Genomic DNA, 23,331 nt, shown 5'->3' with positions numbered 1-23,331 from the left:
AGTAGTTTCAATCTACTCTTGGTATCACCGCACTTCACTCTTAATTCAGTACCAGGCGTTGTCTTCACCTCCGCACCTGCTCAGTCGGGAACCATTAACATCACGTGGTTGGTTCTGCGGCAAACCAACGAAACTCGGAGGTCTACTCGTAGCTGCAACCAGGGAGTAGTAAAATACAGTATTTTACTACTCCCTGGCTGCAACACTCACCTCAATGTCTCGTCCTCCCCTAACCGTACCCCAACTCTCTCTCTCTTTCTCTCAGCTCTCTTTTTATCTGTCTTTTCTTACTCTTTTTTCTTTGTCAGCTTTCCTTTTTGGTGGTTATGTGCTTTTCCTTAAAAAAAAAAAAAAAAAAAAAAAACCTGAGCGGAGCCAGCCACGCATTGTTTTCGCGCCCGAAGGTCTACGCCCGACTCGACTGTCAAACCAAGAGTACATGAAAACCAGAGTGTGCAGCTCGGATGGGTGGCTGTCACGGCGGAATTCCGTGATTACATCATTTTAGTGATGTAGTGCGTACAAGCAGGATTCAAGCAGGTCTCTTTCTGCACAACTGCAGCTCAGTTGTACGCACTACGCCATTTCCCGCCTCAGATCTGGGCCAAATATGATGTAATCACGGAATTTCGCCGTGACAGACACCCATAGCAGAAAAGGCCCCAAGCTGCACACTCTGGTTTTCATGTACTCTTGGTCAAACTCATTTTGACTTGTCTGTGACGTCACGTAGCGTGGTCAATGGCAACTAAAAATGGCGTCAAAACTTCACCGCGCCATGCACACAAAAAATATGCTTCGAAAAATAAAATACACCCAAACAGCAAAATTACTGTTCTATTCGCTTGAACTTTGTTGAAGAACAAAGCTCGAGTCGAGATTTCGAGTTCATGTCTTGTTGTAGCTTGCTTGGGTTGTACCTTGAGGATTTCATCTCGGGACGTTGGATGGCTTGATCTCATCATAGATTTTGTTCAAGATGAAGCGGAAGCAAAATGACCCGGTGGAAGGAGATGCGAAGGTATGATGAGCTCGAAATGGACACCTTTCTGAATTTGTTTTCAAGTATAATTTGCTACTGGCTGAATTTATTGTACTCGCAGAGAAGCAGACCTTCTGAAGATGCCGAACCCGGCTCTCAACTATATCGTGCCCCGACTGGGGAAGAAATGACGGCTATTCGTGAAACGGAGGGCTCATTCCGTTCAAATTTGTTTCGTCTCCAGGTAAGAAGGGTCATGGGAGAGATTTCACGGATGACTAGTAATCAGGTAACGTTGCGAAATGATCTTCGACTTGGCTACGTAGTCAGGAGGGTAATTGGCCATTAATTTAGTTCATACTCTCTGCCACATGGTAAGATTAGTATGATCGAAACAGCGGTACGGAGGAATTTTTGCCAATATCAACACCAGTTTGGAGTCGTGTTGCTGGTGTGGCGAATGAGGTGGGTGGGTAAGCTCATGTGATGGAGCGTTTGAGCACACTTCGCGTAGCTATGTGTAATGTTTAATTAGGTGTGAGTGCTACGGCACGTTGATGGCATAGCATATTTTTGATATTGCCAAGGCAGCACCTGGAGGGGTCTGTCTCTATTGCAAATCTGAGCAGGTCACTATTTGCTGAGCTTGGCATTGAGCTGCCCAGGTGTGCCGTGGAGGTTTCCTGTATGATCTGTCTTGCTCAGGTGTGGTGCTTATCTTGAATATACCCCTTACGCTAGTTCTGCTTGTATGTGCAACGTGTGCATTGTTGTACTTCACCGTCATGCCAGGGCGAGGGAGCGTAAAACGCTTTCGATTTTCTTTCCAGAGGTTGTTCTTTGACCGTGTTCTGTGTCTATGTATGTGTGTGTGTGTATGTGTGTGTGTGTGTGTGTGTGTGTGTGTGTGTGTGTGTGTGTGTGTGTGTGTGTTTCTGGTATCCACAGACAAGCGAGCTTCTAAGCGAAGTGAACACAAAGCCGCGCTACTCGGCGCTGGACAAAGCTCTCGCAGTGGTCAAGCAGCACTTGGAAGGTCTTCCCGCCGTGGAGCCGTTCAAGGTGAGTGTCGATTGGCTGTCATTCTTTGAAGCACCGTGTTTACTTGCATCGTCACGGTCTAAGACGGTTTTCTCTCAATCAGTCACCCATGGAGCCCTGGTGACTAAATGATGTTGCATATCACACACACGCACACACACACACACACACACACACACACACACACACACACACACACACACACACGATGTGCTGTCCGTTTGCAAAATTAATGTGCATGACTTATCTAGAGTGTAATACAGTAATGATTGTAGTTATGAAAGGAATTCGGGTGGACACACCCATTCCAAGATTGTAGTTATTTTACTGAATCTACGCACAGCTAGCTGTTTCGACCTTGTTATCTCTCATCAGCATAGCTTAGAGTGACTGACCGGACCGATTGCAATGATGTCTAATGAACAACAATGATCTAGTATGAAAAATCGACTAGGAGACAGAAACCGTAATGTAGAGATATATGTTGCTAGATGCGCAGTCATTAGTACTAGGGAATTCTATACAGTCACAGCGGGTCATGGAGGTAGGTACACGTGTATTTGTTTCCATAACGAACGTTTTCATGTGACAACGGTGTGGTTATGTTGGATAGCTGACCAGGTCCAGGAGGCTGCCACGTCTACCCAACATGTCTCAGTCTGTCTATGTACTGCTTGTGAATTTGTTGTTGTCACTGTGGACAGCTGGCTGATGAAGCAGCATGGCTTCCGGCAGGCGTTGTTTTCCCACTGCCCAAGGAGCTCCTTGGCAACTGCACGAAGGATGCCACGTTCTCGTTCTCTGCTCCATCGTCTATCAATGTCATTGGCTCCTATCTGCTGGGTACCCTCACCAAGCCATCGCTCAACATCGATCTGGCAGTGCAGATTCCTGCAGTAAGTCGCAGAGGAGATCCTTGTTGTTTGTGTGGTGTGTGTGCGTGTGTGTGTGGGGGGGGGGGGGGGGGGCTGTGGATTGTGAATATCTTTCTCCTTGATGTTAGGATAAATAGAATTGATAGTGATGTCCGTGTAGCATTGACAGTCCTATGGATGCATGCACACATACCTAGCTTGTTGCCACATTTTGAAAAGGCATGGCTGTATTCTTTTCTGTCTACGCGACTTTTCCAGCGTGTACGTGGATGGTCCGTCACAGGATGCTGAATGCATTCAGTGTTCCTCTTAGATACTTGACACTGAGCCACTGTTAGAGATGTTGTCAGACTGTTGTTACATGTACAACCTTTGCATTCCTGTTGTTTAGGATTCTCTGGATGATGGCGATCACCTAAATCATCGTTATGTTCACAAGCGAGCAGCCTATTTGTGTTATCTGGCACACCATCTCACTCGCTGTTCTGCTGTGAGCAGAGTGGAGTTCATTTGCCTACACAGTCGCCTGATGCCAGTGCTAGCGGTGACCTTGACTGGTGAGTGGTGTTGGGGCTGTGTGTGTGTGTGTGTGTGTGTGTGTGTGTGTGTGTGTGTGTGTGTCCCATATGGTGCAGTGGTATGTGCAGTCGATTTCCAATCGAGAGGTTGCGGGTTCAGTCACTTCATATCAGCTGTGTGGTGGGTACCAGGCTAAAAATAGTGGCGGTCAATTCATCAGCCTTGCAAGCTGTTGAATGGTGTAATCCCAGCACAAGTTGCTATGTGTAACATAGCTCTTCGCTATCATCGCTTCCGCGATGGGCAGGTCTGAGGTGTGTGTGTTTGTGTGGTGTAGTCCCAGCACAAGTTTCTATGTTCAACATAGCTGTTCGCTATCATCGCTTACGCGATGGGCATGTCTGAGGTTTGTGTGTGTGTGGGTGCGTGCGCGCACGTGTGTGCGTGTGTGTGCGTGCACGTGTGTGTGTGTGTGTGCGTGCACGTGTGTGTGTGTGTGTGTGTGTGTGTGTGTGCGTGCGTGTGCGTGCGCCAGTTAATGTTGTGTGTATTACTTTGTGGTACTTGTGTTTTCTGCATGTTTTAATTCATCTCTTGGCATGCATGTGAATGGCAACGTGAATAGTTGCCTGTGGCTGGTATGTTCTGACTTTGGCACCTGTAACCATGTGTTTGTGTATCTCACTGTGTTATTCCTGTAGGAAAACCTGGCCAGCGCTTTTCACTGCGAGTACATCCGGTTGTGAATGACGCTGCTTTCAAGCCCACCCGACTAGGTCCAGCGCGCAACTGCATTCGCCGCAAGAAGTTCTTCAAGTCGGTGTCAGCTGACTCAGAGGGTGGTAAGCTCGACGTAAACAGAGTGTACATATTTCCGGCCGTCTTGGGAATTGTGAATGTGTGTTTTTCTACGCGTTTGGTTTTTGATGGTTTGTCTTCGCTATCTGGTTGATTGGTGTACTGGGAGCACTTTCAGCATTCGCAAACTCGTACCGGTAAAGCAAGGCTTGTGAGTGTGCGCGCGCGTGCGTGTGTGTGTGTGTGTGTGTGTGTGTGTGCGTGTGTGTATGTGTGTCTGTTCTGTTTCGCCGCGCAGCAGAAGAGCCGGCCACACCGTACTACAACAGCCTGTTGTTACGCGACATGGCTCCAGTGCGTCACCTGGCCATGCTGCACACTGCCTTCCAGCAATGCCCGGCCATGCCTGATGCCATGCGCCTGCTGAAGGTCTGGCTGCGTCAACGCTCACTGGACAAGGTATTTCAATGCATTCCACTACACATATTGTTTGCTCCAGAATTGCCCGGGGGGGGGGGGGGGGGGGGTCTTTCAGACAAATTACAGTAACGCATGTGACTAACGACCACCCCTTGGGGCCAGAAAAAGCGGTCTTTAGTGGCAGGTGGTCCTAAGTTAGAGGTTTGCACCGCACAACCATATGAATGTGAGACCGTCTGTGCCTGGTGAAGTGGTCTGTAGTACCAGGCTGGTCGCTAGTCACGGTGGTCTTTAGTTAGTGGTGAAACGAATATCAAAACCCAGTAGCCGAATATTCTTTGGCTTAACAAACGAACGAATATTCGTTCGTTAACACGGATGACATCACACGCCCTCCTCTCAGTCATTTTGTTAGATATTGTCACTATTATTGGGCATGACAAACGAAGGCACATATTTCTCCACCATTTCTAGGTCAATTTTCACAAAATCCCCAGATGAAGTGCGTTTTACACGCTCAAAAAACAGCTCAAGACGTGATTTTTCGTTCGACCGCCATAACTCCATTCCAGGACCTGGGATCGCGTCCGGGTTGCTTCGAGACGACAGCTGAGAGTTTTCTAATGCCGATGGAACTTTCGATGAAGCGGTTCGGTCAAGTATTTGCGAAGTTACGGAAGTTTGAAGTTCCCCGGTAAACTCTGAATACCCAGTTAGCGAATATTCGCCATGAGAAATATTCGTTCGAATGTGACAAACCGAACGAACATTCGAACATTCGGTATATTCGTGTCACCACTATCTTTAGTTACAGGTTTTACTGTAGCTTTCCACCATTTCTTGTTCTTTTACCCAGTACTCTTGGCCCTTAGATCAGATGTGTCTGCGCTTTCTTTATTGACCCTTGAGTGCCTGCTCGCTGAGCTAGGAAAGCTGAAAGTTTGGAATAATATGCAGTGTCCTTGTTGATTTCAAGAAGAAGTACTTCAAAGTTCAAGATGGACCATGCTGCTTTGTTCAGCACGGCTTATAGCTGGTGTCTGCTGCGCAAAGGAGTGCCGTCACTGTTGGTTCTCGGTGACACATGCATGCCATTGACATGGATGTTCATCCGTCCCTGATTTTGTCAGTACAGTCGGACCTCGCCTATCCGGATCCCTCGCCATCCGGAAGAAAACCGTTGGTTACTGATTAAAGGGGAAGTTAACCCTTTGAGGCCCATAGTACGGATATATCCGTACCAGTGTACAGTGCATACTTTTCAAAGCGCAACCGGGCGTAACTCGGCTGTCCCTTGACCAAATCGGACAATCGAAAGGGCTATCGACATTAGAATTGTCTCAGCTATCGGCTCAAAAAAACCCGAAGGCGATCCGAGGTCGGAGAGCAGAGATACAAGACTCGAACTAAATTCGCTCAGCAGAGTCAACTCGAGCACGTGCATTTTGAACTCGTTTTTAGGGGTTTTCCCTGACTCGCGGCCCACGCAGCTACAGATAGTTCGCGTCATCGCAAAGGCATGTTTCTCATCTCTCCAGCAAAAAAATTTGAGCGATCTGCGATGCAATTTGTTGAAATGGCAGAGAATTTGAGTTGGGCGCTCGCAATGCTGGCTTTGGAGCGCCGTATCGCGCTGCGGCGCTGGTTCTGTGGATCGAGTGATGGATTGCTGGCTATCGCTGTGTTCCTCTGGCCAAGAGCTTTCCAGAAAGCCCAAGATCACCAAAATCGGCCAAAGGACACCAAAGTTACGACCAGATAAGTAACTGGGCTCGCGTATGCAGTGCATTTCTTGAAATAATTGTGGGCCCTAAAGGGTTAAGGCAAAAATCAAAATTTCACCAGTTGTAGTCTTCGGGGTGCTGAGTGGAATGGTCTTGGTCTGAGAAAGCTGAGACGCTCCCTTCCTACTTGAATCCCAACCGAACTCGCGCACTTCCACCGAAACTGGGTGACTGCGCCCTACTAGATGGGGATTTGTATGCAAAATGTCACTAAAAGCGCCATTTCGTTCTTATAAAAGCACGGATGACCGCGATTGGCCCATATGTTGTAGTCTTTTGGACGCTGAGTCGACTGGTTTTGGTCCGAGAAAGCTGCGATGCAGCGTTCCTCCTTTATTCCCAATCGAACATGGTTGAACAAGCGGTCACGTGCTCCTGCATGCCCAAGTCACCTGGTCACAGCGCCAGCAGGCGACAACTTTCACACCAAGGTTCAACTCGAGTTCAACTCGAGTGACAGGACTGCACCCAAAAAAGGTCAAACAGGCTAGTAAGTTGTACCCTGCAGGCACGGTGACCAGGTGACTGGTGTACGCAGGAGCACGTGACCGCTTGTTCAAGCATGTTCGATTGGGAATAAGGGCCGAACGCTGCATCGCGGCCTTTTCGGACCAAAACCAGTCGACTCAGCGTCCAAAAGACTACAACGTATGGGCCAATCGCTGTCATCAGTGCTTTTATAAGAACGAAATGGCGCTTGTAGTGACATTTTGCATACAAATCCCCATCTAGTAGGGCGCAGTCGCCCAGTTTCGGTGGAAGTGCGCGAGTTCGATTGGGATTCAAGTAGGAAGGGAGCGTCTCAGCTTCCTCGGACCACGACCTTTCGACTTAGCACCCCGAAGACTACAACTGGTGAAATTTTGATTTTTGCCTTAACTTCCCCTTTAACAATTAGCAGCATATGCCATGCATACATACAGTATGTGTGTGTTCGATTATCCGGTTCTCTCGCCTATCCGGATATTTTTTTGTGGAAAACGGATGTGTGCGGTTAAGCGAGGTCTGACTGTAATTGTGTGTTCACTGTCCCTGCTGGTGTGGCCAGTCAACTGTATCACCATTACAGGGAAGCCTGTCTAAGACGGCCATGCAAGGGACGCTCAAACCGTGGTCTCCGTTACCAGGTGGTCTCCTTATCCAGGGCCGTTTGAGTGGAAATAGCATCTCTTGATCCAGGTTTCAGTGGTCTGCTAGGACAGGTGGTCACCTTGTCCAAGTGGTCGCCTTGACAGGTTTTACTGTATTCTTGTTCGGCTTGTTTTGTTGCAGGGTCTGCGATCGTTCAATGGCTTCCTCGGCAGCATGCTTGCCGCCCATCTGCTGAAGACGAATCAGATCAGTCGCACGATGAGCAGCTATCAGATTCTGCGAATGATCCTCAGGACACTGGGTAAGCGAGGAGTGATGATGGGCTGTGGCACGGGTCCAGGGTGCCTTCTCTGTCAGATCTGTCAGCTGAAGCGGTTTTGACGGGGGAACATGGCGGATCCACTCGACGTACGAGTGTATAAGCCGGACTTATTCCTGCAGAAGCCTATGTCTGAGCCAGGCTTCTATTCACACCGGGTTTCTATTCAAACCCGGCATTTTTTAAATGTATGACAACACTGAAACCGGGCTTCTTTCCCGACAATGTATCTTGAAAATCAGACTTGTATTCAAAACAGGCTTCTACATGGGACAGACTTTATCACACGAATACGGTATTTCAGAATGGCTACTAGTACTGGTGAATCCCCCCACCTGCAGAACTCGTATTCGCCCCTGTATTTGACTCCTGCAAGGCTCTACCTGTTGCTGAAGTGGCGTACATGTTTGTACTTTGCACATGTCCACAGCGACTCGAGTATGGTGCATGTATCCCGTTCTATTTTCGTTTTCCTGTCGCCTCCCTCACCGGTGCGCCACGGTAGTTACGGCTAACTGGTTTCTGGCCAGCATCCTTACCAACATTTCTATGTTTTTGTTCGTGTTGTCTGATGAACCTGCAGCTCAATCTGACTGGACACAGAAAGGACTGTTCATGTTCGAAGGCGAGAACACGGTAAGTGCGCCATCATTGCTCGGCCAGGTTTTCGATATGTTAAGAACTCGAAACGTGAAAGTATCAGCCTGCTTGCGGTATACGATGGATGGCGTTTTTCGTGCAGTGCGCTCCCCTAAGGTCAACCCGTGCCCTGCTGCAGTGGTTGGGTGCCGAAACAAGTAGCTCAAACAGGATGATCAAGTAGGGCTCCTGAAAGATAAATTTGGCGAAAGAGCGGCCGAACCTGTGTAAATATTTTATAACTCAAATCGCAGTCAGCTGCTTGCTTCTTCACAGATTGAATGTATCTACTGCGGCAACATTTGGACACAAGACCATTTGTTGTGCAACTGGAGACTAACTAGAGTGAGCTTTGCGTCAGCGGCACGCATTCCGGTCTAATTGTACGACTCCGATTGACTGTCCCGTCTGTGCTGGCGCGGACATCAATGCTGCACCTCCAGAATGTACTCTGGAGTGTTCAGCGCCATGCAGCGTGTGTGTGTGTGTGTGTGTGTGTGTGTGTGTGTGTGTGTGTGTGTGTGTGTGTGTGTGTGGCACGTGTGTGGCCACGAGCTTAGTGTTGTTATTTGCAAAGCGTTGTTGTTCGTTAACCCTTTATTGGCCGGCCCATGCATTGATCAAACACCGATGTTCGATGGGGTAGGTATTTTGAAATTATCGTAACTTGGTCAAATCTCGGTCTTTCGGAGAGATCGAAATAATTATGTAGGTCGAAGAGAAAACTCTCAGCTGTCGCCTCGAACAATTTTCGAAGCGATACAAAGAGCGGTTCTGGAGTTATAGCACTCGGAATGTTGGTCCCGGGAAATTTGCGCTCAGAGCGCGATGCATGGGTCAACGACCGGGATTTTCCCTGCTTACGTCACCTGTTGACAAGGCTACTCCGATTCAACTTCAAAAGCAGGTTCCCAGGAGTCTCTACGAAAAAATTTGAGTTTGATACGAGCAACAGGAGTGAAATGGTGGATAGAGATGGATCTTGAGCGTGAGCCCAGCGCTGGTGGGCCTTCCCTGGCTTGCAGCGCTGGGCCAGTGCATCCCGTGGAGTCGAGTGTACGCTCATTGCGCTCCTCTCGCCAAGGCCTTTCCAGGATGCCCAAGATCGTGGAATTTGTCCAGTGCAGACTAAAGTTACGTCCAATTTAGGTACAGGTTTGGCGATTGCGTGGGCTTGTTTATATTTTAATCGGCCGATAAAGGGTTAAGTTGGCAGTGTGCAGTCCAAATGTTACTAGGTCTGAAGATAGTGCCACTATTCCCAAGTTGTTGTTATTCACACGGTTGACTGTTGTCAATAAGGTCACCAGCATCAGCAACATGTGATCCATTTTTCTGTGTGCTGTACAGCCATCACCTGCGGACTTCCACGGTACCTTTGAGGTGGTGTTTGTGGACGATTCCGGCCACCTGAATCTGACATCGCACATGACGGAGGCCAGCTATCATGAGGTGAGTGCAGTGTCCAATGTTCAATTATGAATCCTGTGGCAGACTACCACACTGTCTTTCATGCAAGAATAGCGGACATGGCCAGTTTGAATGCTGGCGCGTAAGCCAAGCCACGTTTATGGTTCTTACGTGCTACCGTGTACCTCAGCCCCAGAATGTGTTCCTGCTAGCATTTAACACTCTCTCTCTCTCTCTCTCTCTCTCTCTCTCTCTCTCTCTCTCTCTCTCTCTCTCTCTCTCTCTCTCTCTCTCTCTCTCTCTCTCTCTCTCTCTCTCTCTCTCTGCTCTGCTCTGCTCTGCTCTGCTCTGCTCTGCTCTGTAGCTTACCCACGAGGCAAAGCTGGCTTTGGCCTGCCTGGACGCACGAAGCAGTGATGCCTTTGACAGCCTGTTCATGCAGGCCGTCAAACCGTCGCACAAGTTTGACCAAGTCATTCAGTGAGTACCATTGACTATTATCGGCTTACTGGCTTCAAGCTGATATTCTCACATTTGGCGTATCAGTTCCAGCGACTTATTTTCCTGGTTTCTGTTTGTTGGCAAGGTTCCTAAAGCTAAAACATGTGCCTCGTCTTCTGACTGCAGCACCATGCGAATACAAATTTATGTACGCACGTAAGTGGCATCACCGTTTGTCGGGGTTCCATAGTACACTCAGAATTCTGCAAGTGCAATAGAAGATTTTATTCCCGTAGCTATGCAAAAGATGTTACTTCAGTAACGTCTGGCGCTAGCCAGGGTCCACACAGCTTTATCTCAGAGAGTGAGATCAGTATTTGCTCGGCCTGTGTACTTTGTTTTTAACCTGTGCTGCAGGCTGACTAACGTGTCGCCGCTAAAGCGCTCTGACACTGCGGCCTGGCAGGACCGCTGCCTGGCAGCTGGCGGCGAGTGGCTGTGCGCTGGCGAGCGTTACGCCGGCAGAGTGCTGCGTCGTGGACTGGGAGAGCGCGCCACACTGGTGTCTGTGCACTGCGACTCCAAGCTGCAGGTATGGATTTGCAGAGAAAAGACATCGCCTATCATCAATCCCCAGACTTTTTTCCGTTGTACCCACTTGCATGCAGATCATATCTTGAAACCATCTGGGTGATAGCATTTGGTATTAGGGCCCTATTTGTGCATGCTGCCAACAACCCTGTTTTAAACTGTTACTGTCCGTATTCTGTGTACAGTAACGAGGCAATTTGCACTCGCGCTGCGACAAAAAAACTACCGCTGCACTCACTGGAATCCGACCCACCAAAGTGCAAAACTGACGCCCTGGACCAGTTACGATTACTTGGTCCGCGTCAGCAATATTGTCGCTTATCTTTCGACAATTCGAACTTAGACTTTGGACATGAACGCGTGCACTTGTAGTGATAAAACTTGGTACGATGGACGGTAAGGTATAGAATGACAACTAGCTGTGAGGAATTTATTGTACAAGGAAGGGTTCCTACTTTTTTCGGTCCTCCTCGTCACTGCTCTCGTCGCTGGTGACAAATATTTTGCTCGGGATCGGCTCTCTTGCTTTTGCAAGCTCATCTCTCTTCCTCTCCGCTGCCTGGCTATTTTCTAAAGAGAAGTCGATCGTGACGGTCGCCTTCTCTATAGGACTTCGCGTGGGCAGCACGACAGCCTGTGTGGTTCAAACCAGACGCCGTTCTTTGCAAGATTTTATTTTTGAACGACGACGCGTACAGTACTTGCAAATCTCCACGATGCACTGGATACTCCGAGCGTTGAGCTGGAGGTAAGGGAGCTGCGATCTCAACTTGACGAGCGATCCCTGAGGTAAGCGATCTCGGCCGTTCAGCAAAATGGAGCTGATTCCAAGTAGCCGATTACTTTCTTGTGGCTTGCGCTGCTCTTGCCTGCACAGCGTAACAAGATAATCTTTGATGCGGCGCTGTATCAATCAGAATCACCCACCCGTCGCTCTCGAAATCCACTCGAACTCTAGCTAGACCTTTCAGGTACTCGTAAACTAACTTGCTTACCAAAATTGGGATGAAATGGGCTGCCAAGTAAGCATTGGCGACATATAAACAAAGCTGAAAGATAAGCGACAATATCGCTGACGCAGACCAAGTACATCACTGTACTTGCACATGTGTACATTGAGCCTAGCCACATTCGTACCACTTCCAGGGCGCTAAGTATGCCTTTGCTGCGGATTTCACCGAGCACAACTATACTAGGGACTCGTCCTTAAGGCCACGACTAGTCAAAGCCATCGTAACAATTTCGGCACGCCTGCAAAGCTGATAGAAAATCCCGATTCCGAATCGAAGTAATTCGTGATCGCGACTCACTGATATTTGGGCACACCATTGTATGCACGTGTGCCCTGCTGAGTCACCAGGTTTGACTCACCACATGTCACATCGATGGCCTAGAAGCGACACACTCCCTTCCGTTACCGGTTACCTGTGTTTTACTGACTTCATCAGTGTCACTTGTTTCCATGCTCTGTGTGCATGTGTGTGTATGTGTGTGCACGTGCGTGCGTGTGTGTGTGTGTTCTTGCCAAGCAGTGGTCGATTGGCAAGGCACCAGTCAAGCTGCAGTCCTCCACAATAACCGTGGCCCTGCTCCTAGACCATGCTCCAGCGTTTGCTATTGTACAACATGGACCAGCGGCAGACGCGACAGAGGTAAGGGGTGCTGGCATCAACAGGGAGCAGTGTCGTCACATTTTGCGGGAAACATGTTTTTCTTTGGCACTGTTATCCATACCGTGATAATTGTAACCGGGACGTCCCCTTTTTAGTTTTGGAAAGCTTAGTGGTAGAGCATCGCTGCCCCTAAGCGAAAGTCCCTGGTTCGAGCCCTGGTAGTAATAACCAATTTTTCTTCAGACTTTTCTCATTTTTCAACTCCTTCGACCTTATGAATATGAACTGTTTCTTTTTCTCCGTGTAATTCCCTTTTTGATTGTTTTCTCACACTCGTATACTCGTTCATCTGTTTCAAGGCGGCAGATTTCAGGGCGTTCTGGGGCAAGAAGTCCGAGCTGCGCCGCTTCCAGGACTCCTCCATCCTCGAGGCGGTCGTGTGGTCGTCGAACTCCGTTGCAGAGAAGAGGACCATCCCGAGCAGGATCGTGTCTCACCTCATGGAAAGGTCGGTAGCTATAATTCTTTGTTGCCACCTTCAACAGGTCCGTCAAATAGTAGTAATAGATTTTTCATTTGACCCGACGAGACCACACGACGCTTGCAGACGGCAACACGAACTAACTGTTCACCAGCCAAACTCCACGGCGGCTTTCGTGGAGTGTGGCTGCATAACTGTTCGTGATGTCGTCTTCAAGCGTCGTGTAGTCTTGTCGGGTCAAATGAAAAACCTATTACTAAAGGTCGGTAGCACTGGACTAGATCCACGCGGTGTCAGGGTGGGGGGGGGGGGGGTGTGCTACTGGCCAGAATGGGACAGTGTAGGACCGATTTCTTACCTTCGGGCCGTCTCCTGCTATACGACAGTAAAACATCAGTATTCCGGTACCATCACGGGTCGCAGAGTCTTTTCTTTATAGCCGAAGTACTTCTGCATGACGTGGCGTACGTCCAAGGGACATGATAAGCTGTAGGTTATATCTGAGGTACTCGAAGGTCTAGTGACCGGTATACAGTAGTATACCGTAGTGTATTGCTGCATGGCGCTCAAAAGTAGTGCTTCACTTGAAGTATATCCCATAGTATATCATGTCCAGAACTGTGTGTTTTAGTGAATCTTCACTGTACTAGACCGAAGTTAACAGAACGTGATCCTTTGGTGTATGATGTTCTACTGAATGTTTATCTTTTCTTGTCTGGCCACTAGTGGTGACCTATCTGATCAGTTTCATGTTTTTGTTTGTTTATCTGCTCTCTCTCTCTCTCTCTCTCTCTCTCTCTCTCTCTCTCTCTCTCTCTCTCTCTCTCTCTCTCTCTCTCTCTCTCTCTCTCTCTCTCTCTCTCTCTCTCTCTCTCTCTCTCTCTCTCTGTGCATGTGTGTCCCTGTCCCTTTCTTATCCTCACAGACACATGTCCTTGCCGGCATCGTCGATTATTGACTGCACACGACCATACGATGCACTACTACAGCCAGCACCGCTAGTCAAGACGTCTACATCACATTTACCCGACGGCTCCAGTGGCTTGACTCAGGGCGATAGTAAGGGGCCAGCATAAGGCAGTTTGTCTTTTCGCACAGTGTTACGGTTTTGGCCGGGGGTCCCATTGGTATTCTTTTGGCACACATGAGATCCTTGCTGTGTGCTTGTCGAGAGGGAGATGGTCGCGTCCTTCAAGGTATATGTGTATGTGCCTGTGTGTGTGGGTGTGTGTGTGTGGGTGGGGGGGGGGGGGGGTATGTGCGTGTATCTATATGTGGGTGTGTGCCACACCACGCCACTTGAAAGTACTGTAGCAGCACGGCCCATGCTTGCGCCATTCAAAAGAGAGCAGAGTGGTGCTGTTCTGTTTCTGTCTATTGGTAGTGCCAAGAGTCCATAATCCCCCAGAGTGCGTAACTGGATGGGGTTGTGGGACGGCGTAATCCGTGATGTACGTCATTTTCTGGGTCGGACTTGCGTCATTCCCTCGGCACGGTACACCACGGAAACACTTCCCCTACTCATGATGTCATGCTATGACGTGCAACACGGATTTCGCCGTCCCAGATCTGATCAGTGAAGTTGCGCACTCTGGGGTATTATGCACTCTTGGTAGTAGTGTGATACCTCGTTTGGAAACTGCTGAGTACATATCACAAGTGAGCAGCTTCTCTTGTTGCTGGTTTGGTACTAGTGTTTCCGGTGGTAATGTCTCTTTTTTGTACTACTACCTCCGTTAACAAAAACTTCATGATGGAATTTTGAGGAGCTGATTTGGGCACAAACTGCCGTGAAATGAGTTGCGATCAATTTCTTGGCCTTCCCTGGCATGCCATGACAGAGGTACGATGCGAGGAAAGCGACCTTTCACAACAAGCCAAGCGGAATCGATGGTTGCGCTGTGGAAACATAGGTGATGACAGTCATGGCGAGCGAAACTGAAATGCCACTTCTCCGAGGGGATATTGCGCTGCTTGGCCTCTCTACCACTTTAGCACTGAGTACGTTGGGGAGTGAAAGAGAGCGATAAAACGGAGCAGCGAGCCCGCACAATGAGCGAGTGAACAAGGAGCTGCTCCGATCGCATGGCTCAATGAAAATAATTCTGAACTCAAGTTCTTGTTCAACCTGCGCAAAGCCCAGATTCGAATGCTGATAAAGCCCAGATTCGAATGCTGATGACCATGCATTTGTTCAGAAGTCTGCAGTCCGATGCGAGTGTCGTGGCTAAAGAAAGTCGACTGGACTTGCTAGCCGCTGCCATTCAATGCCTGATATCCATTAGAGAAAATGGAATCAGTTTGGCTGTGCCTTTACTTCTCGTTTCGCGGAGTTCTGGAGAGCGAAGATGAAACCAGGGAGTCGTAAAATATTTTTCACGACTCCCTGGTGGAAACGAGTAATGGCCATCGCGGCGGATCACGCAGTTTGAAAGCAAACTTACTTGAACGACGGCGACATCAAGCGGAGTGTGATCAAAGAAGCCGAGGCAAGGCTGAAACGAGCTGAACAACGACTCGAGAGAGATGACGACTCGCGTGCAGCAGATGACGACAGCGACGCAGTTCAAAATGAATCTAGCGAAAGCGACGCAAACTGAACTCTCTGCTCATTCCGCCAACAGCTTCTCTTGTAAAGAGGCTGTACATAGGCACCTTCGTCCAGTGATTTGCAGTCGATAAAAACTGTTCTTGACCTGTTCTAAGCGTTTTCATATCCATCAAAATCCATCACGAAGTTTTTGTTAACGGAGGAAGTAGAATAATGATCTCTCGACCGAGACAAGCATATGCAAGAGATAAGAAGCTGACTTGATCAATGGTGTATTTTCCTGTCTATTTGTTTGTGCCCAGATGGAGATGAGGAGATCATTCCTAAGAACAGCCAGCAGGCAAAAGCACTGTTGGCCCTGGAGAAAGCTGCTGCTGAAAAGAACAGGAAGAAGCCGAAAACGTAAGAACCTTCTCATCTCTTCATCCGGTTGCCTGCACTCTAGTGTCTCTGCTATGCACTAAATATGGATGCTTTGCCTGAGGCAATACTTGTACAAACGTAGCAGTCTGTTACACACAAACTCTGCCGTATCTCTTTTGTATGCTCTCTCTCCATCCATCCATCCATCTAACTTTCCATCTACCTCTGCTTTCTGCCCAGTGCATTTGTTGGTACGGGTGAGGAAGAGACCAGCAAGATTGTGTCTGCGTTTGAGTACCTAGCCCGACACTTGCGCGCCATGGAGGATCTCAGCCTGGATATCATATCCGTACAAGGTGCCAGTCCTCTATTTCGACACACTGACGTAAGCCACGCTGCTGCTGCATCTCCAGCACAGAAAAACCTCAGTGTAGCGTACCTCCACTGGCCATAGAAAACTTGTACTGTACGCTCAATGGCGATTGACTGGTTGACGCAGATTGTATTTAATATCCCATTGTACACAATAGCGAGAGTTCGTAGATCACCTAGAGTGCTTTGTATACCATTGTACATGTACGTTACATATTATCTCCGGAGTCCAATACCTTATTTCCCCGTAACACGTTACGTAGAGGGCGCTTTTTATAGAACCGTTTCGCTGTTCTCTGCTTTACTGAATCTCATGCTTACAAACAGTAGAAATTAATACCATTGATACCCCCCCCCTCCCCCCCCCCCCCTCTGTTTGGGCCTGTTTGTCATCAGCCTTTTTGTCGTGCTCTCTGCTTGGTTATATTTAGGTATTTCCCACCCCGATCGGTATGCGCTGCAAGGGTGCCAAGAGTCTCTCTGTGGCACCGCCACAGGGCAAGAAGGTGGCGAATTGGCGCAGCGGTGTTTTGCTGCCCGGAGTCCTGCGCTCTCCTCCCTTGGCGGATGTCTTTGATGGTAGGCCACACGTGTCTGTGTGTGTGGGGGGGGGGGGGGGGGGGCTGCACATTTCCAAATGAGGATGCAGTCTGGGATACACTTAGCATCAAGAGTACATACCCCCCCCCCCCCCCCCCAGAGTGTGCAACGCCTGATTCAGCTCTGCATAGGGTCTTGGTCGAGCGTAATCGGATCTTTGCGTCATAATACCGTACACATCTGAGGGGATCCCGGGGAGTCGCGGGTACTCTCGGATCAAAAACAATGGTACCCTGCCTCGAGACCGGGCCTTGCGCTGATGTGGAGTGTACGCATGACATCAGAAGATCCGATTCTGCTCGACCAAGACCCTATGCAGAGCTGGATCGGCGTTGCACACTCTGGGGGGTTATGTACTCTTGTTTGCATTGATTTCCAAGCTGCAGCGTGTCCTTCTTCATCGCTCTTTCAAGCTTCAATGCCACCACGTCTGTGAATGAGGGATATATGCTCATGCATATCTTCTTACCTGTGCTGGGAAGCATTGTTCTAGTGTTATTACTTCGAAGTACTACATTTCTTTAAAAATGTGCGCAAGCTCCACTGCAGCCACTTCATTGCATGAAAAACCCTACACACACCATCCTCAATTCAAGTGGTCTCTTCGCTGCAAATTACAATATCTCAATCAAATTTTCGGCCAGGAGCCATCAACAGGAACTGCATGTTATTACTATACAAAACACCCATTCCTATTTTGCTGGTTTAGCCCCGTTACATCTGTATCTTTGTTGGATTTCTGTTCTCGTTGTTCTTTTCGTTTAGTGGTATGCCATCTGGAGGGCTGCGGCTCTTGGCCGGACGATGTAGACGCCATTGCGCGCGTCAAGGCCACGTTCTTCCTGCAGCTTGCCGCTATCCTGGAGCAGAAGCACTCGATCACCTCGGTGCCCACGCCTACACATCTCTACATCTGCGTGGTACGTTGTGCCAATCTCTGGGTGAAGCAGCCACCATGTTACAGTTGCCCGCTCATGTTTTCGAATTACAGTTTCCTTGCCATTGTTCCACTTTACAATCATGACATAGGCTCGTATCATATACCGTAATGTCACGTGTTAAAGCCGGGCTTATTCCTGTACAGGAGAAGCCGATGTCAGTGCTAGGCTTCTATTCAAACCAGGAATTTCTATGCATGACCACACTAAAACCAGGCGTATGTGCCGACAGTGTATCTTGAAAATCAGGCTTCTATTCAAAGCAGGCTTCTATACGAGACAGGCTTTAATACAAGACACTATGGTAACCCTATGTGATGGCTCAATCTCGGAACAGCTAGCTGTTTCGGCCTTGTCAGGTCTCATCAACGGAGCTCAGAGTGACTGGATGAAGTCTAATGAACAACAAGTAGTATTTTAAATAAGCGTCGAAGCGCCACTAGTTTTAGAATTGCGATCAGCAGCTCACCGCCTACGTATCCACTCGGTTTTGAATACAATAATTTTCGTGAAATGTCGGTTCAGCTCATTCTGTTGATCGCAATTCTAAAAGTATTTTAAACCGCTCGAAGCATCAACGTCAGAGTGCTCTAATTGCGATAAACACAGTGAGCTTGGCGCGGATGTCACGATATAATTATGCATTGCTCTTCTGAGTAGTTGCACGTGTGTGTTTGGCTCCCCTCTCTGCCCTGTAACGCTCGTTTCAGGTTTTGGTGGGACACGTCGCTGTAGTTTGACTCATATGGACTACCAAAGGGTGGCTCCATTTCTTCTCTGCTATATCTTCCACAACATGCGGGGTGTTTTTGCTACTGCTGCCGTTGCCGTGTATTCTGAATAATATTGTTGCAAAACGTTGCTTCTCTTGTTTGTTTCAGAATGGCTACGTATTCCGCATGGCCATTGCACACGCGTTTGAACTCACCCTGCTGGAACGCAGCGACGCGAGTAGCGCCGAGTCCACCACGGGAGCGGCGGGCACTGTTGCTGCCGTGACAACGCAATCGGTCGGTATGGCAACCCCGGCGTCGGCGGCGCTGACGGTGAGCCCGCGCCTGACGGAGCTACAGCGTCACACGGTCGCCATGCCGCTGCACACGGGCCACGTGCACAGCCTGAGCCAGCAGTACCCGGCCTACTCCATGACCTGTCGCCTGGCCAAGCGCTGGCTCTCCAGCCAGCTGATGGCGCGCTTCTTCAGCGACGAGATCGTCGAGCTGCTGGTCGCGTATCTCTTCATCAACCCAGGTCCTTTTCAGCCGCCAGGGTAAGCCAAGTAGCGGCTGTTTATAGGGTGGTGTTCACATCAGTTTGTCATGTGGCTAAACTTGTAGTTGTACAGAAAGTGTGCATGGCATGTGGACAGTGGAACGAACATGGTCGACGTCATGTGGCCCTTGGCTGCAGGGTTGCGTGGAGTTTCAGCCAACATGACTCAAATCATGTCTTTTATCTGTGTTTGTGTTGCATTGTTTGTCGTTCAGGTCTGGCATCAGTGGCTTACTGCGTTTCTTCACTCTCCTGGTGACGTTTGACTGGGCTGGACAACCGCTCATCGTCAACATCGCCTCGGAACTCAACAGTATGTGTGTGTGTGTGGGGGGGGGGGGTATGTGTGTGTGTGTGTGTGTGTGTGTGTGTGTTGTGTTTGTGTAGTGGGGGGGGGGGGGGGGGTGCGTGTGTCTGTCTGTCTGTCTGTCTGTCTGTCTGTTGGAACCTGATTTTGTACTTGACCGAGACCCATATTGTCTGTCAAAGCGCAATCATACGCCCGCACAGAAACCCATGTTTGCCTTTCTGAAAGTTTCTGTGCTTTGCTTTGTTTGCTTATTCATTAGGTGAGGGCATTGGTCAGTTGACATCAATGTTCCAGTCACGACGTCAACACCTGCCTGCGATGGTCATCTTCACACCGTCTGACACCAACAGCTCCTGGACTGCACACAAGCCACCCCTGCTGGTGAGGAAATACTACAGCATGGCTCCTGGGCGCTGGTTTGCCTGTACAGTCAACATTCGAATAACGACCCTCAGTCAGGCCTAAGAAAAGTGTTGTTATTCCCGTAGCTATGCAGAAGACGTTACTTCAGTAACGTCTGGCGCTAGCCAGGGTCCACACAGCTTTAATTTGGTATTTGTGTGTTTGTTTGTTTGTGTCACGCCTGGCGCTATCCCGTATCTGACGGCAAAAAAAGCATAGGGATGTTATAAATTTTTCAATTCTCCTATTTGTTTTCAGGCATATCCTGGGATTCGAACCCGCACTATCGCCCTACATGCATTCCCCCATACACTTCGCATTCATACCCATTCTTCCAAGTTGCTTCACGTTATGATCTTGCGTTTGAAATCCCTATTTGAATATTGCGGGCAGCTGTATGTGGCCAGCTGTGTTTGACGGTACGGTACGGGAGACGGTGTCGTATAACCCTCGATCGTACCTGTCCCGTACCTATCCCTACCGTACCGTACCATCAAAGACGGCTGGCCACAATGCATATTCAAATAGGGCTTTCAAATGCAAGATAATAATGTGAAGCAACTTGGAAGAATTAGTATGTATGCGAAGTGTATCGGGGGATGCATGCAGGGCGCGATAGTGCGGGTTTGAATCCCAGGTTATGTCTTAAAAAAAAAAAAATTATAACATCCCTATGCTTTTTTTTGTCTAGGTCATCAAGGCAAAAAAAGCATAGCGTAGGGCCCTGAGCTTCCAAGCTCTCTCGTTCTCAACTTGTCATTATTCGCAAGGTTAAAATTATGGAACCGAATGGTTACCTTGTCTTGAAGTAGTTTCGTTACTCGGGAGTTTTTGTTATACTGTAAAAGCAGAAATTTTCGGTGGTGTAATATTTTCGGTATTCTCCAAAATCGGCGGTTTGGCAGAGGGAAATTTTCGGTACACCCGCGTTCCAGGTAAGTGTACTAGTACTATACCGACATGTTCGGTGCGTTTTATTTTCGGTGAAAATTTCGGCACCGAAGTTACCGAAAATAAACACCATCGAAAATTTCTGCTTTTACAGTATCCGAACTTGTTATTTGCAAGACTGTGCAGCAAACCGGTCAAGGCGACCACTCTGATAAGACGACTGCCTGCCTCAGAACACCAGTACAGCTAGGACCCAGGGATGTTATCTCCAGTCAAATGACTCATCAGAGTATCTTGCACAATTCAATCATCAGGCGACTTATGACATGTTCAGTGGGACTTGGCCGATATAAAGCAAAGTTTGGTGATAGCTATTGGGTATTTGATTCAGCACAGAAAATTCACACCTTCCACTTCTACCGGTATGTTCACTAACAATCTATACTTTCTGCGCTTATACATGTTGCTCCCTCACCCAATTGACCATCCACACGGCCATCATGGCACCATTTGCTGTGCTGAATCAAATACCCACAAGCTATCACCAAACTACCGTAAAAGCCATTATTCTAACGAGGCGCATATAACGATTTCCCAAAATTGACTAGTTTACGTGTACCAAAGGTAACGATTCTCACTCATTCTCAACGCTCAATAGGAAAGTGTATGTGTCGATTTCTGTATAACGATTTCATTTTAACGACAGATTTCTCCTCGTTAACTCTTTAGAGTTAGCACTTCGTTATATCTATACAGTACGCTTTATATTGGCCAAGTCCCACTGAACCTGTCATAAGTCACCTGATGATTGCCCTGTGCAAGATACTCTGAGTTGCCATAAATCTGTAAACCTCCCTTGTGCCTGCCCGTGTGGCCCTTTCTCTGATACTTGATTACTTTTGGTTCACCATCTGTGTTTGACTTTTATCTTTTTGTTTCCTTTTTGCATTGTAGGCTCTTCGACGTTGTCAGTTGCTAGCTCAGCAGGCCATGTCTGGTCTGGAAGATCAAGTAATGTCTACAACTGCGTCATGTGATCGACGAGTAAGTGCTCATCTATCCCGCACATGTGTGTGTGTGTGGGGGGGGGGGGGGGGGGGGGGGTACCTCATAAGTATGTGCATGCACACTTGTATGCGTGTGTATGTGTAGGCAAGCACTGCTACCTGATAGAAGATTTATTTCGATTTGACCATGTCGTACTCATCTTTCTTTCTCTCTCTCTCTCTCTCTCTCTCTCTCTCTCTCTCTCTCTCTCTCTCTCTCTCTCTCTCTTTCTCTCTCTCTCTCTCTCCCTCTCCTCTCCATCCCCTCTCTCATATGACATCTGTTGCAGGTGATGTTTCGTCCATCACTCGACGACTTCCACGTTCTGATTCACCTGCGTAGCCGTCACATTCCGCACCTCTACCAGTCGCTGGCCAGGTCACAGCAGCAGGCGGTGGAGGTGGAAGCGGATGACCTTCTGTCCGGTCCGTTGCAACTGCCCGTTGCTGGCTTTGACCCGGTCAAGCTGTACCTTGACCAGCTAGAGGTATGCTGTGCTGCTGCTGCTGCTTCTTGGCATGTCTATGGGCATAGACTGTCATGATAATACTGTAACAACTGGGAATAGAGCTGAGCGTTTTTCCTAAACCTGAAAATCCATCTTTAACTCAAGAAACGTTACCAGTGTACTGTTCCTTCTCTCTTCTGTGCTAGAGAAATTACAAAGGCAAAAGGAGACAACACTCGAAAGCACTGGAAGGCGAAACTGGGGGGGGGGGGGGGGGGGGTATTAAACTTTAAGCTGATGGCAAACTGCAATTTCAAATTTGGACTTCACGGAGAATTTTCAAAGTGTTAGGAAATTTGAGGCCACATGCCACGTAATGCTCTTTCTCTCCGAAACTCAACACTTGCAAGCCAGATATAAAGAAAGAAAAAATCATCGGTGTGACTGATGGCAAACAACAAGGGAAAGGAGTTCTCTATCTTCATAACACAAGAACGGAAACAAAGAGTGACAGGGCAACAATGGGCACTCCCAGTGCTAACGCTGCATGACTATCGGTGTCCACTGCAGTTCCACAGCTTGGGATCTTTGTTGGCTAATTCTGATATACTTCTGTCACTAGCGACTCTTGCGAGACGTATCCCCTCACCCCCACCATTAGGCGCTGCATCTGCCGCCGGTGTTTACCAGGCGTTACCGGCCGTCGTGAGTTCCCTTCGGGAACGGACACGATAATTTACTTTTTTAAACTGTTCGTGTCACCATGTGGTGTTGTTTATCTGTGTTCCTGTAGGCGTCTTACGGCCACGTGGCTCTCTTCTTCTACGACCGGTATGGTGGTGTTACCATTGGTGTTGTCTGGTTGCCACAGTCGGCAGAGACACCGCAGTTCAAGGTATGCCATACTCTCGGACTCCAACTCAGCTTCTGTAGTGCATGTGCTATATTTTGTTATTTTACCAGGGAGCTCACAACGGGCCTTGCCTTTTCAATTAGACCTCTAGAAGCATTTTGTGTGCTTGTTATAAATTCCTATTGCGATCCTAGCTTGACTGCAGCCAGGTGGAAAGTACGGTCGCCACCTGCCCCCCCCCCCCAGAAATGAGAGTGTATTCATACCGTAGCGAAGAGG

At 48.5% G+C, this 23,331-nt stretch overlaps 1 protein-coding gene across 2 annotated transcripts in view; it reads left to right on the top strand.

Annotated features, from left to right (window-relative positions):
- Positions 1-752: 752 nt before the first annotated feature.
- LOC135819512 (nucleolar protein 6-like) overlaps positions 753-23,331 on the top strand; it is a 24,553-nt gene continuing 1,974 nt past the window's right edge. Inside the window, exons 1-25 of one of the 2 annotated variants that reach the window (XM_065332733.1) lie at positions 753-1,021; positions 1,104-1,226; positions 1,931-2,044; positions 2,728-2,919; positions 3,290-3,455; positions 4,119-4,259; positions 4,517-4,674; positions 7,692-7,812; positions 8,414-8,466; positions 9,820-9,921; positions 10,244-10,359; positions 10,738-10,912; positions 12,444-12,563; positions 12,884-13,032; positions 13,931-14,064; positions 15,859-15,958; positions 16,160-16,304; positions 16,723-16,870; positions 17,657-17,811; positions 18,711-19,099; positions 19,317-19,414; positions 19,671-19,792; positions 21,659-21,748; positions 22,041-22,238; positions 22,993-23,094. In XM_065332733.1, coding sequence (XP_065188805.1) covers positions 980-1,021; positions 1,104-1,226; positions 1,931-2,044; positions 2,728-2,919; positions 3,290-3,455; positions 4,119-4,259; positions 4,517-4,674; positions 7,692-7,812; positions 8,414-8,466; positions 9,820-9,921; positions 10,244-10,359; positions 10,738-10,912; positions 12,444-12,563; positions 12,884-13,032; positions 13,931-14,064; positions 15,859-15,958; positions 16,160-16,304; positions 16,723-16,870; positions 17,657-17,811; positions 18,711-19,099; positions 19,317-19,414; positions 19,671-19,792; positions 21,659-21,748; positions 22,041-22,238; positions 22,993-23,094 — 3,453 coding nt within the window. In that variant the 5' untranslated portion in view covers positions 753-979. Of the gene's footprint in view, positions 1,022-1,103; positions 1,227-1,930; positions 2,045-2,727; positions 2,920-3,289; positions 3,456-4,118; positions 4,260-4,513; positions 4,675-7,691; positions 7,813-8,413; positions 8,467-9,819; positions 9,922-10,243; positions 10,360-10,737; positions 10,913-12,443; positions 12,564-12,883; positions 13,033-13,930; positions 14,065-15,858; positions 15,959-16,159; positions 16,305-16,722; positions 16,871-17,656; positions 17,812-18,710; positions 19,100-19,316; positions 19,415-19,670; positions 19,793-21,658; positions 21,749-22,040; positions 22,239-22,992; positions 23,095-23,331 lie in introns of both variants that reach the window. The other variant, XM_065332732.1, reaches the window with a different exon arrangement.

Source organism: Sycon ciliatum, chromosome 6, assembly GCF_964019385.1.
Source record: "Sycon ciliatum chromosome 6, ocSycCili1.1, whole genome shotgun sequence".
Lineage (NCBI taxonomy): Eukaryota > Metazoa > Porifera > Calcarea > Leucosolenida > Sycettidae > Sycon > Sycon ciliatum.
The sequence above is the reverse complement of the archived record's forward strand: the minus strand, read 5'-3'. Positions and strand labels throughout refer to the sequence as shown.